This window comes from Acanthopagrus latus, chromosome 22 (genome assembly GCF_904848185.1).
Source record: "Acanthopagrus latus isolate v.2019 chromosome 22, fAcaLat1.1, whole genome shotgun sequence".
Taxonomy (NCBI): Eukaryota; Metazoa; Chordata; class Actinopteri; order Spariformes; family Sparidae; genus Acanthopagrus; species Acanthopagrus latus.
In genome coordinates this window covers 15,892,579-15,905,775 of record NC_051060.1, presented here as the reverse complement: position 1 = coordinate 15,905,775, position 13,197 = coordinate 15,892,579, and the positions used below count along the sequence as shown (strand labels likewise).

Sequence of the window (13,197 nt, the reverse complement as noted above, 5' to 3'; positions counted from 1 at the left end):
GTCCATAACTCTTATCTCATGATCTATTGAATGAATGTCGCTCTGAAAATTACCTAGCTAATTTAGTTACTAATTATCTTGCGTGGATATTGGAGCAGCATGCACGGGGCTTCACAGTCGGGGGATGGATTAAATGGCAACATGCAAAACACGTGCTACATGCTGAGCACACAACACAGAGATTATCTGAACTCGCTCCCCAGCCAATTTTATGGTGTGGTGGTACAGAGGGCTTTTATTAGCCAGTTTCCTGTCCATGTGAAGAGGACACATGGTAACCTATTAATAATTAATTGGCGCTTTTGCAGCTTTTTTCTTATTAAAACGGCTGGCTCGTGAAGTGTGTCTTGAAGGACACTAAACTTTTGAGTTCATATGATGAAGAAGTGTGGTTGGACAGGAAATTAGGTACATTTGACATCAGTGGCACATGTGCTGGCTGATAAACCTGTAGCTGAAAAAACATTTGGTTACTGAAGACAGAAAAATATTGCCTGAGCCCTTTGAGCGTCTGTGGCTCAGGAGAGGTTTGATCCTCGACTCTGGCTGCATGTAGAAGTGCTCTTTGGCAAGATACTTATCCACAGATTGCTCCCTGTAGCTGTTTCATGGGTTTGTGAGTGGATGTGTAAATGGCATGAAAATATTGTCGGTTTGCTTAATGAGTGTTGTACAGCTCTTAATAAGCAAGTCAGCACCCTGCATGTCAGTCATTAGAGTAGGTGAATGTGGCATGTGTTGTAGCAATTCCAGGTGGAATTATTGTTGATGCCAATAATTATCAATTATCAACGATAATTACTGTGTCCATCTTGCTTCTGCAGATGCTGACAGACAGGATGCCATAAACCTGTTTCTCCAAGTCTACCAGCCATCAGAGTCCAAGCCGCACCTGTGGGAGCTGCCCACCGACTTCTACCTGCATCAGAGAAACACCATGGCCCTCCTCCAAGACAGACGCAGGTAAAGTACACACATTATGTTCACTTAACGCAAAAAAATTATTGGTGGGGCACCGTTTAGCTCAGGGGGTCGAGCAGGTGTCCCATGTACAGATGCTTTGCCCCCGGTTCGAGTCCCGGACTGGGGCCCTTTGCTGCATGTCATTCCCCCTCTCTCTCAACCAGACATTTCTGAGGCCAATGTCTCTTGTCTCCAAAACTCAAAAACTTACACCAAATCAATCTATATGCATTAATAGTCCTACAGGTGAGAGGAGAGAGCTCTCAGGTCTGTCCTACAATCAGATTATAAATGTTTTTACCCATAGTCATATTTATGTATCTGTTGTAAAAACAGTTTTCATCTGTGGTGCTAATAAACAGCATGTTTGTGTTATACATGTATGTCATTCAGTATCTATGTTTTAAGTCTGTTTCTGTAGCTGTTTTCTGTCCAAAATGTTTGATTCATGTTTGAGTCACTACTCTTGATTCATGCACTGAATTGTGTATTTCATTGTAAGTTCTGATCTGCAGCAGTTCTGTCCTTGTTACCTTCATGTATTCGTGTGGGACATTACTAGTTGTTTGCTCTACATTGTCTTCAGTCTTACATAAAAGTAGACACACTTATCTGCTACATGCCACAAGTTTATGTCAGCAACAATGGGCCAAGGTAGGTCAGCCATTATTCCAAGAGATTAGAAAGGCTGGAATTGAATTCAATTTTGCAGCCCCCACATTGCGCTTTTGCTCTCAAACACACCTAAGTAGCACATCACACACTAAAACATAATAAGTGCATTCACTCAGATTGGTCATATTAAATAAAAGGCTCAGGTGTATTCAGGAGTTGTACAGTAGGTGGTCTGGCTAAGTTAATTTTCATATCTAGGTTATGATGAGTCCCAGGAGGGACGGTGCAGAGTGCAGAAAACACATCAGGCTTTGAAAAGCTCTCTGGAAGATTTTAACAGATTTATGTATCTTGTCTGTCTCCAGCTACACTCTGTGGTGGTCAGACGGAATCTTGTCCTACCTTCCTGTTGCCTATGATGAAGGTATGTCCTCAAAATACAATATCTGTGATAACATCTGCCATATCCATAAGCGTTTGCTACAGATGAAGGCTTTGATCTATATTTTAAATCCCATGAAAAACACAAACCAACAGTTTGTTCATCTGTGAATGCTTTTCAACTTTCTTAGCCTGTCTGTTGTTCCAGTACCAATACCCATGTTGGAAATGCTTCCAGTAATTCCTAAAATGCTTAAATGTGTATCAGCGAGTACACAAGTCTATGCAAGAATTTAATATTAGGTCACTTATTTAGTAGTTAGTAACTAGACCCTGCTACTTCCCAGCAGTTAATGTCTTGTTTTTTTTCACTCTGTGTGCTTGTGGCTTCATTTTGTGCGCCCCTGTGTGGATGCAGTTCCCTGTGAAGAAACCATGAAGAAGGTCAAAGTGAAGAGAGTGAACCGCTTCGATGAGAGTATTGACATCTACACAGAATTCTTCAAACCGTATGAAATTACCTCCTTTGATGACACATTCTGCATTGCCATGACCAACTCTGCAAGGTGAATACACATTCATTCAAACATTTAATATACATACAAGAACCTTTACACAAAAGCTTACTAAATTGGACCGTGCAGGCACATGTTATTGTTACTGCTTAAACATGCATGAAATGTTTGTTGACATTGCCAAGTTGTCGAAGATTTTGTTGATGAGAAATTATGATGTGAGATAATGTGCTAAATACTCATTAGCAATTATTGTGATGGTGCTGTGGGCTGCCAGCTAATGGGATTCATTCTGATTTGTGTTCATGAAGGGAATTTATGCCCAAGACAGTCGGAGTGGATCCAAGCCCGTTCACAGTTCGCAAGCCAGAGGAAACTGGAAAATCAGTGTTAGCGTGAGTGCATTTTAAGCTTTGATCATCTGTGATGTTTTGGTTGATGATTTTTTTGTTTTGTTTTTGGTTATTTTGTATGTAATAAACCCCATGTCACCGTGCCCTCGTGAACACAGCTCCATCTGACACTGTGTTCTCAGGTAACCAAAAACAAGGCTCTGTCCCTTTGTTCTGTCTTCATTCAGCACACAACTGTCAGTGTGTGCACATGGATGCATTTATTTTTTTAGATTTATTACCCCTGCACTCACATACTGGAAGCCCACATGAGATTAGAAGCCTCATGTGCCAGTGGCTCATAATTGACTCCACATGAACCCAGCACAGCATGACCACTTCTTCAGACTAATGTGCTGTACTGCTTCAGTGTTTTCCTTTAATGCTTTTCCTTTATCATTTATGTGGATCTGCATTAGCTTTTACAAAGTGGTCACCAGTCCTCCTCCACACAGAAACATTAATAAAAACAGATGATTTGGAATTATATAGTATCTATTAAGAAACACTGAAAAATAAAACCAAATATAAAGATTGTGAGTTAAGTGGAATGACGCTCATGAGACATGCATAAATGAAAAAAATTAATCAGAAGAGATAAAGTTGCTACAGTTTGTTTCAGCACCACCAGATGACCAGTTTTCACTTGATGTGTATTGTACCGATGACAAAAAGAACTGTATGTAATTGTGGTGTGTTGTTCTGAATGACACCTAACAGAACAGAGAAGAACAAGAAGCTCCTCGTGTGTGTGTGTGTGTGTGTGTGTGTGTGTGTGTGTGTGTGCGTGTGCGTGCGTGTGTGTGTGTTTTAATGCATCTCAGCAGTCCTTAAAAGCAACTGAGCAGTACTCCAAGTGTGCCCGGACAAGCACTGTATTACACACAGTGGCTTTAGGAGGAACGATCAATCTACCCAAAACAATGCATTTAATTTAAACGAAGTTTGGTTCTAATTTGTTCTTTCTCACCAATTAAGTTACAGTGCAACTCAACAGGTAGTTTCTCTCTGAGCTCCACTATTGTTTATGAAGCCTAAAACAACGTTCTGCATATATAACATTGGCATTTGCAAACACAAAAAAGTTGGCCTGAGTATCCTCCCTGTGGAACACCACACGATAGGTATTTTTACAGAAAAAAAATACTGTTTTCAGATACTTATTTTGCTTTCCTTATTTCAAGCAAGAGCTGAAGTAGACCATTCTACCATTTTAGTTTCATGTAATTTCCACTAATATCTCCCTGAATCACAAATGAAATCTGTTCTTGGTCATAAAATGTAACATTATTATTTCTCATAGTATCTCATGGTTATCTCACTAACCATGCCTTGTTCCTGAGGCTGCAAATGCTTGCTTGGCAAAATAAAACACAAAAATGTATAATATCTTAATGACACGTATAAACAAACAAACAAACGAAAAAAAAACACCCATAAAAAGTGAAACAAAAAAGGTTTTTATAAAATACATTGAAAAAACATGTAACTATAACTTTAGCATCTATTTGTCAGAAGTGTAATTTGAGTTCCATTGGAGGTTTTTTTTTTTTTTTCATTTTTATTTATGTTTGCCAGTCTAGTCTGTTCTATGTGATCTGACTTACTGGCTCTGAACATCAACACATCACATGTGCACGCATGCAAGCGCACACAAGATCACCACTTTCATTCCGTACATCTATTCATTCATCTTCTTGGACACGTGCCTTGGTCAGATGGCAATGGTGAGCAGAGAAATCCAAAGGTCCTTGTCCTCCGCTTTGTGGTATCAAGAGGCTCTCCCTGGCCTTTAGAAAATTGAAGGCCTTTCAGAAAAAAACAAAACACATTTTTCCAACACATAATATTGTTATGATGCAGTGAGTTTTGTTTGAAGTGAGCACCTGCATTACGTCCGACAAATTGTTACACACTTGGGATTTGCATTTACGACAGTGGTTGCATTCAAAACAGAAAATACTATGTAGTGTTGCTTCAAAGTTTAACTATATTTTTGTAGCCCGCTGGTAGTTCAACTAAATTCATAGTTGCACAGTGATTCAGTGAAATTGTGAAGTAGTTATACAACTTTTCTGGAGACAAACAACAACAAACAATTTTGGACCATTGGAGTACAGGAAAAATCTTATATATTTGATGTGAATTACTCAAAAGTATTTGTTATTGCTACTGAGGAACAGAGAAGTTATTACATGCTATTTAACTTTTAAAATCGCATGTAATAACTTCCTTGACTTCCTTGATAACTTCCTTGAACTTTCCTATGACTTAATTTTTTGCATTTTTGCAGTTATTGAATTGAATTAATTTTGTTGTCAATTTGATTATTATTATTATTTTTAAACAAAGTAGTTCTAACAACTATTTCTAAGAAGCTTTAGTGAACCAAATTAGATTTCTCCCTCTGGTATTTTCTTGTATTTCAACATCTTCCAGTGTAAAGAAATGAATAGCTTGCAAAACTAAGCTTTTTAAGTAGCCCTTAAAACACTAGACTAAACCGCAACTATACTGATTTAGTGATTTTATCACCATTGGACCAAACGTGAGACAGCGTCCCACTTTTGCAACAACTTTTGTTCTTGCAGAATTGAACATGTGGGAGAGGAAGGAGTTTGGACTGTTAATGAATAATTCTGAATGATGACAATGACAACATTCATGACTCACCCAGGCTTTCTGATGGCAGGAGTTTAGAGTATTATAGTTGCAAAATGAAGTGTAAAGGGACTTTGGGCATCTTCTGTAGAAGGATGACAGGTCTGAGCTCTTTCTTATATATGCAGAAAAGAAAGTTTGTTTCAGATATTTGTTTAAGGAGGAGCTGTGGAAGTATATTATGTGTTTGCTTGCCAGTTAATTTCTTGAAATACTCACCAGCTGCTTCACTCTTTTAAATGATCTGAGGTCAGTAACACAGAGATCCAGATATTCTTAAAACTTACAGCGAATAGTTTGCCAGCTTAGATGTCATTGTGCATTGTTCTGTTTGTGCACATGCAAATTTTTGTGGATGTTTGTGGCAGTAACAAGAGCAGTAAGGAGGAGACACTGCTCCAGAGGAAGACGGCAGCCAGCGCGCCTCCTCCGCCAAGTGAGGAAGCCATCAGCAGCACGTCAGAGGACGACTCGGAGGAGGACCGGGACGACGAAGGCTCCGTTTCCCAACGCTCTACGCCGATCAAACTGCTGACAGAGTCTGGGGAGAGCAATCGCACGGGGGAGGTATGAAAACAGAAAGAATCTACTGACAAATGTCTGGAGAAAGATTGACATGTTTGAAGACTTTGAAGCTGCAAACATAAGATATATGCAATGAGAAACACTTCAAGGGGAGATTGAAGCACAAAAAACAAACAGAACAATCTATTTTTACATGACTAGAGGAAATAAAGCAGTCTATCAGATGAGATGCTCTAATGAGTCAAGGATGTGTAATCTCACCACCGGGGCTCAGGGAAATGTCAACGCAGTTCAAGATGTGGTGATGCCACCCGATTGTGCCTCAAAAGCATTCTCCATTGCAATTTGAATATGTCATCCTGATTGTATTTTCTTCTCCACCTCCCTGGAGAACTCCAGAAGAAATTAGTTCTGTAATCTATTTGCGTCAGACCGAGGAGTATATAGCAAGTTACTCACCCTTTTTTCTACCCATTTTCTCTGGCCATGAAGCACCAATTTCACTTCAGTCTTTCTACTGTCATCCGTACGGGAAACATTCTTGGTATGGCCAGCCTCTCTTACTGCAGCTTCCTTTTGCAGTACAGTCATTATTGTGTCCAACATGACCAGGATTTTGATTGGATTTGCTAGAAATATTACTCTTTGTGTTGCTTTCATGGGAAATGTAGCACAGCGATCCTGTTCTTCTTTGGCTTCCTCCTCTAAGGCCCAGGTATAATAAAGGAGTGTATCTAGGACGTGTGCATTGGGATTTCGTCTGCTTTTAGGCAGTCGGGTGATACGTGGTCACCGACAGGTGTCTTGTCTTCAGGTTTAAGGTCTCATGTAATCTCCTCTTAGTAGTTTGCAAAGGTTAATGTGGTCTGAGTCTGCTTCGACAATATCAGTGTTTATTACCAGTTGATGAAGATTTTCGGTCATCCAGGTCACAGTAATTGTAAGTCATTTCACCTCTCATCCAAGAGGCCTCTTCAGTTCTAAGTAGCTAGAGAGGAGTTGGCAGCCTTTTAAACTCTGTGTGGAAGTTTCCTTACAGAGACATTAAGGACAAGATGTTTACATTGTTGTCCTCAAAGGAATGACTTCAGACGTAAGTGGAAAGCTGAGTTAATGTCTGGGTATCTGTTTCACACCCCAGGTGGACTGTTTGCACATTCCCCCCATTGACCCAGATTCTATACAAAGGCATGTATGAAGAGCACATTAATCCAGGCTGGTAGTGGGTCAGTGTGTCAACAAGATGAGTCAAAGGCACCAGGAAAACGGCGTCCTTCTTAATTTCTCAGTTTACGAGGCGGATTTACGGACGCCAAGGAGTCCCTGAGGATGCACAAAATAGTTGATTAATAATATTACTATGGTTACAGGCATTATAAAAGCCACGTAGCCATGTGAAAAGAGTTGTATTTCCTCCTCAGTTGTTACTTAGTTCCACCATGAAGTTGACACGTGGTTTTCAGTGCAATGTCTCAGCAATTATTGGAGGGGTTGTTGAACACTTTATTTCTGATTTGTTTAATGTGCACAAAAACAGAAATACTACAGTTGTGTTTTAGAGGGTATTATGTGCTGGTACTATTTCTCATAGGGACAGGATGCCAGGATGTTCTCTTCTGCTTCCTGTCTTTATGCTATGCTAAGTTAACCGTCGCCCTAGCTACAGTTTTATATGTAACAGACATATATGAGAGTAGAGAAAGCGAATAAGCATATCTCCAAAAATTTCAATTACTTCTCTACAGGACAAGTGCATAGGATTTAGTGGATCTATGGGTTCAATGGGAAAATTATATTCATGTGTGAATATTATGTTTTCATTAATGCATAATCACATGGAACTTTGAATTGTTGTGTTTTAGTTGCCTTTTCCATGTAAAGAGGAGCCGGTCCTCATCTCCGAAGTCCGCCGTGTTGCAGTGCCATGTTTCTGCAAGAGCCCAGAATGGTCAAAATGAAAACACTAGCTCTACTTCGAGACGAGGGGTGTTCAGTTGGTTACAATCTGCAGCCTTATCACCTGATGCCACTTTAACCTTCACACTGGACCTTTAACTGAGAAAAAAAAAAGAAAAAGAAAAACCTAAGTTTGTAGAAAATATGAATACAATATATGCAGTATATTATTTATTTACTTATTATTAAGTAGTTACAAATCACACAAGTGCAGGTTTAAACGGCCTCTTTTTCTCCATTCCTTTCTTTGTGCACTGCTGCATGTTGTATCAGCCAATATGTGGTTGGTGTCAGCTGCCAGTCACCACATACATAGACTGGATACGCTGCAAAACTGTCTTTACCATTGTTTTGTCTGCATCAAATGATTCTGCTGAGCGCAGAATCTCTACAGGAGAAATTCCAGTAGGACTGTTTCTGATCCACAAAGTTGGAGGCGGAGGTTTCCCTCCTTCTCCATCCGTCTCTATCCCCCGCTGATTTATGATGTATTTTTCCGTATGTTTTCTCTGTCTTCGCGGGGCCTTGAGCAATGAGCTGGTCATGAATATTTCGGGCTGGACAGCTCACTCACGTGTCGAGAGCACACTCTCTCTCTCTCATGCGTCTCGTGTCGCTGCCTCCGAGCCTGTCCCTGAGAATGGATTGCCAGGGCGCCAGCGCAACACAAAACTGTTGAAATATTTAAACATCAGATCATTATGGCGTTTGCCATGTAATTACACATGCTCATTTCATATTCCCCCCAATATGGGTGTACGTGTGCCCACATGAACATGGATAGATCCGCCTTGCGTGTGGGTGTGTGTTGTAAGCAGGTATGGTACACACCGTATGAATATGTATGCTGCAGGAGCTGTGTTTGTGCGAGGCTCTGTGTATCTTTGTGATTGTATCTGTAATGCCTGTGTGTGTTTGTGTGTGTGTGTGTGTGTGTGTGTGTGTGTGTGTGTGTGTGTGTGTGTGTTCACAGCTGCTGTTTGTTGGACACGGTCCTGCAACACCCTCATCCGTTCTCCCCTCCCTGCAGCTCGGATCAATACAAATACAGTGAAAATTTAATGCGTTGCGTTTAGAATATTGCTGCGTTGTCAGAAAACGGTCGATGAGGGCAATCCAACGTCGACTGCTTCGCGGCCACTCCTGGTTACATAATGAGTTTCCCTCAGTAGATTTATAGAAAGATTCATAATTTGTTCTAGAAATAATTTTTATGATGAGTTTTTGGAGAGTTAAAGTGTCTCCTTAGTTCAATCTTAATTGAAATACTCGTTAGGGTCTACAGGTCTGAGCTGTTTGCAGCGGGTTCTCAATCAAAACATCTTCATCAAACCTTTTTGGTACCTTTCCACATATGTCCTGGACAAAGTGAACTGTTAATACAATTACAGAGTGTCATTGTAAGTGTTCCCTCAACAACTGATGGGAACATTACTGGTTTCTAACTTTGCGCAAAGCTTGCATGAGGAATACTGAGGATGTCTGGGCTGTTCGCTAGCTGATGCTTGTGATGTGCATCAGCTACATTTTGAGATGATAACTAGTAATAGAATCGTCGTTCGCATATCACTTTAGAAAAACTGTGACAGTCAAAAGTAGTACATCTCATATATGTATTCCAGTATATCAGCAGTAACAATAATTTGTTAAGTTAGTTATGATATGATTTCCTTTGTTAAAGTTTACTTCAGACAGCAAACCCAGTGTCTTCTAGTAGCCTGGCTGTTTTATAACCATCGTGACCTTTTTGATGATGAATGTGGTATCATGTAATAATATGATGATGTCATGTGACTTTTAAATCACCATAGATAGTATCACCATCCTTGTTAAGACACTTTTTTTTTTTTTGATATGTGAATGGTTTTTCAAAAACATTTTGGCGGCGTGTATCTGCATTACATTTTTTTTTTAGAGTGACATAATCCATAGAAGATCGGTCTTTTGTAAATTTTCCATCAGTGTGTATGTGTTTTCAGATTTTCAGGTCATGCTCACTGTCTGTTGAGAAATGGTCCGATGTCTGCCAAGTGAACACTTACGACCACAATTTTAACACCCTCCCCGCAGCATTGCACCATGACACAAGGCTAGTGGATTCATGTTGTTTACATGAAAATTCCCACCCTCATCTGCAGCGTGTGAACGCAGAGATCAATCAGACCTGGCAACGTTTTCACACGTTCTTTCACTCATCGGGTTTTGGTGTGCACGTGTCGACTGCAGGCTCGCCGTGTTATCTAACCGGGAAGTAATTTGCCACTGACTAGTGAGTTGTGTCTCTGTTATTCGATCATCAGGCTTGGCTTAATCGGAAGGCTTATTAGCTGCCAGGAGTAATTAACATCGTTGCTGACTTGGTGATCGTCTTGGCAAACCTTTATTAAAAATAGAACTGCTATTTTGTCATGTATGGAGCTTTATGAATTTGGCTTAATGTGGCTTAATTGCTAAGAAACTGAAAAAACATAAACATAAATCAGAGACTGTCCTAATGAGGAAATAACCTTGGTGATAGTTTCTCCTTTATCTCGCTGTAACGTTGAGTAATGATTGTTCTGTTTAATTCTGTTATATTTTTAGGTTATTAAGCCACATTAATCTTATTAGATAATTGTTTCATATATTGTGCAATAATTTGTTTTCTTTTCACTTGTTGTTCCTACGAGAGCATACCCTCTGAATCAGTGGCCCATGGTTGTAAATTCCTTCTCCTCCAACTTGTTTTTGCTGCCATTTATTTCATTTTTGACCGATGCTTTATTTTACAAGCGACAGGAAAAAGTTGCGTTTCATGGTCTTTTTATATTAAGCCTGCTGGGGACAGCTTGAACTGGTCTGACCTTTTTAAACTGACGATCTCTTGTTAAGTTTGATTATTATGCCCCTACAAACTTTGGACACTGTGTGCAAGAGAACCCCAGGAGGGCACTGTCCCTGAACATGAAACCACCTCATCAGACACCAAAAATCAAATTACATTTCATAGTTGCTTAGATTACACTCCTCTGGCCATCCTAATTAAGGAATCAGTTGTGGTGATGCAGCTGAACCAGATGACCTTGTCTGTTTGATATTAATATTTTGAGTTGCAGCTTCTCTGTCTGGAGGGAGCTGGCTGTTTGCAAAGCAGCTTAACCTTCCATCCCTTTTTCTTTTATCTCGGCAATCATTTTGAAGTCCTGGTGTTAAAATGTTTTTGTTTTGTTTTTTTCTTCCTGTCACAGTCACATGCCTCATGTAGCACCATGCCCTTTTTCTCTTCTTACCTCCTAGGAGATCCACCAACAGCAGTTGGTTAAGGAGCCATACGGACTCAATCTGGCCGAGTTTCCATCCGAGGACGACCTGCTCATTTACGAAAGGTGATGTACCCAAGGCTGTCACACACACGTGATATAACCGTATAACACGTTTTGGCCCCTGCCTCCCTCGCCGGTCCTGTTCAAAGTCTTTTTATTGTTCTGGACAATGCACCCAGCTCAGTGTCAGCAGCCGCCTCAGGGTGGTATGGGTCATTTTGCAAAAAAGGGACATCGGCCATTCTGCCCTGCTGTGCGCATCACACTTCTGACCTCACTGCTCTTTGTCCACCTCTCCCTTCCCTCACCCTCGAGTTTCGTTTTGTGTCTTTTCCTTTTATTTCACTCTGTCAGTTCTCCCTGTTTGCTCCTGAACATTGTTCTGAGCTCCGGTGAATAGCTCTGAAAACCGAACACAAATGTCTGTTCTTTGAATGTGAACTGTACGTTTCAGCCAGTGTGATGCTTTTGATGGAGCTTCAATAGCTTTTTTTTTTCTTTTTTTTTTCTCTGCTGTTCTGAACCCCCTGAGGATAAATGTTCCAGTGTATTATTTGAGTCGCCAGTGTATGCACATGTCTTTGAAGCAACAGTTTGTGGATTAGCAAGTACACTTTATTTTTTAGCAAATACATATATGAGTTCATTCATTTCAAAGATGGCACAAATGTGATGAATTTTTCATTCAACTTTCACCATTCATGTGAAATTACAACTGCATTAACAAAATAATGATGAACCACAGTGATGTTTATTGTTAATTCCTCAACCAAAATGTGAGAATAAATCAGCTATATAGCTTGCAAGCAAATGGAAGTAACCACAGCCCTTCATCTCGTTTTTTTTCTGGTCAAGTAGCACCAATTCTAAATCATATTATATGTCAGGGCCATCTTCCCAGCACTGAAATACTTGACACTGACTGTAATGAAAAAGTTCTTCTCAGATTTGTAACGCTGATTTCCATGGCATGTACAGTTTTAAGGCCCTGATTGAAGCAAGGTAATCAATGTTTAAAAAAAAAAAAAGACCTAATTGTGGTTAAGAATGTTGTTCATATCCTCTGACTGTGGTACCACATAATGAGAGTGAAACTGCATTCATTATTGAGGCTGGAAGTCGAATGGCTCCAGAGATGGTAGATGCTGCCAGAGCTCCACTAATCAGTGCATTAATATTAAAAATCATAAGCGAGAGCCAGAGGGGAACTCTCAACTATTGCATGTTATTGTGTGTTTGCAAGAGAAAAAAATAACCTGCGGGGGGAAATTTGCGATTCGACGGTGATGTGCTCTGAGCATTGGAGATCTCAACAGGCATGTTAAGCTCGTCTCTGAGTATTTGGATTGAAAAACTGACACGATGCACGTAACATTTTAAGAATCCTGTAGAGATGACACACACGGTAACCTCTTGTTAATCAGGAGCGCAAAGTAGAGACAGATATGTGTTTATTTTCACATTTGTTGTGGTTGTTTTTCATTGTGTGTGTTTTGTTTTTTGTTTTTTTTTTTGTCTTTTGCTGCAGGTTTGCACATCTGGGCGAGAGCCAGCACAGGGTGGAAAGAACCGAATGCATAAACCTGGCGAACATCATCTGCTTGTGAGTAAAAACCGCGTGACACCATCAGATGTATCGCACACGTCCGCTCTGCTAATATTGCCACACCACCGGGACTCAGATCAAAACAGGCTGCCGTGTCTTTTATTTAATCACATCAGGGAGAATAGATGGCAAGATGCGATGGCAGCCCGTGTTTGTTTTATATTAACATCTTTTAATTCTTCTCAGGCTTCCTGCCTCTTCTTTATCAAGTGCTTACATGAATATGCGTATACCGTTGGCACACCTGCAGCAGGCGTTACAGATTTATGGCATCAAAGTAA

At 40.2% G+C, this 13,197-nt stretch overlaps 1 protein-coding gene across 3 annotated transcripts in view; it reads left to right on the top strand.

Moving 5' to 3' along the window:
• The window catches only part of fig4a (FIG4 phosphoinositide 5-phosphatase a), a 48,997-nt gene that overhangs the window by 29,553 nt on the left and 6,247 nt on the right, over positions 1–13,197 (top strand). For all 3 annotated transcript variants that reach the window (XM_037085544.1, XM_037085547.1, XM_037085546.1), the window contains 7 exons: positions 825–963; positions 1,944–2,002; positions 2,378–2,525; positions 2,786–2,869; positions 5,896–6,094; positions 11,285–11,373; positions 12,839–12,913. In XM_037085544.1, the coding sequence (XP_036941439.1) occupies positions 825–963; positions 1,944–2,002; positions 2,378–2,525; positions 2,786–2,869; positions 5,896–6,094; positions 11,285–11,373; positions 12,839–12,913 (793 nt within the window). The remainder of the gene's footprint in view (positions 1–824; positions 964–1,943; positions 2,003–2,377; positions 2,526–2,785; positions 2,870–5,895; positions 6,095–11,284; positions 11,374–12,838; positions 12,914–13,197) is intronic.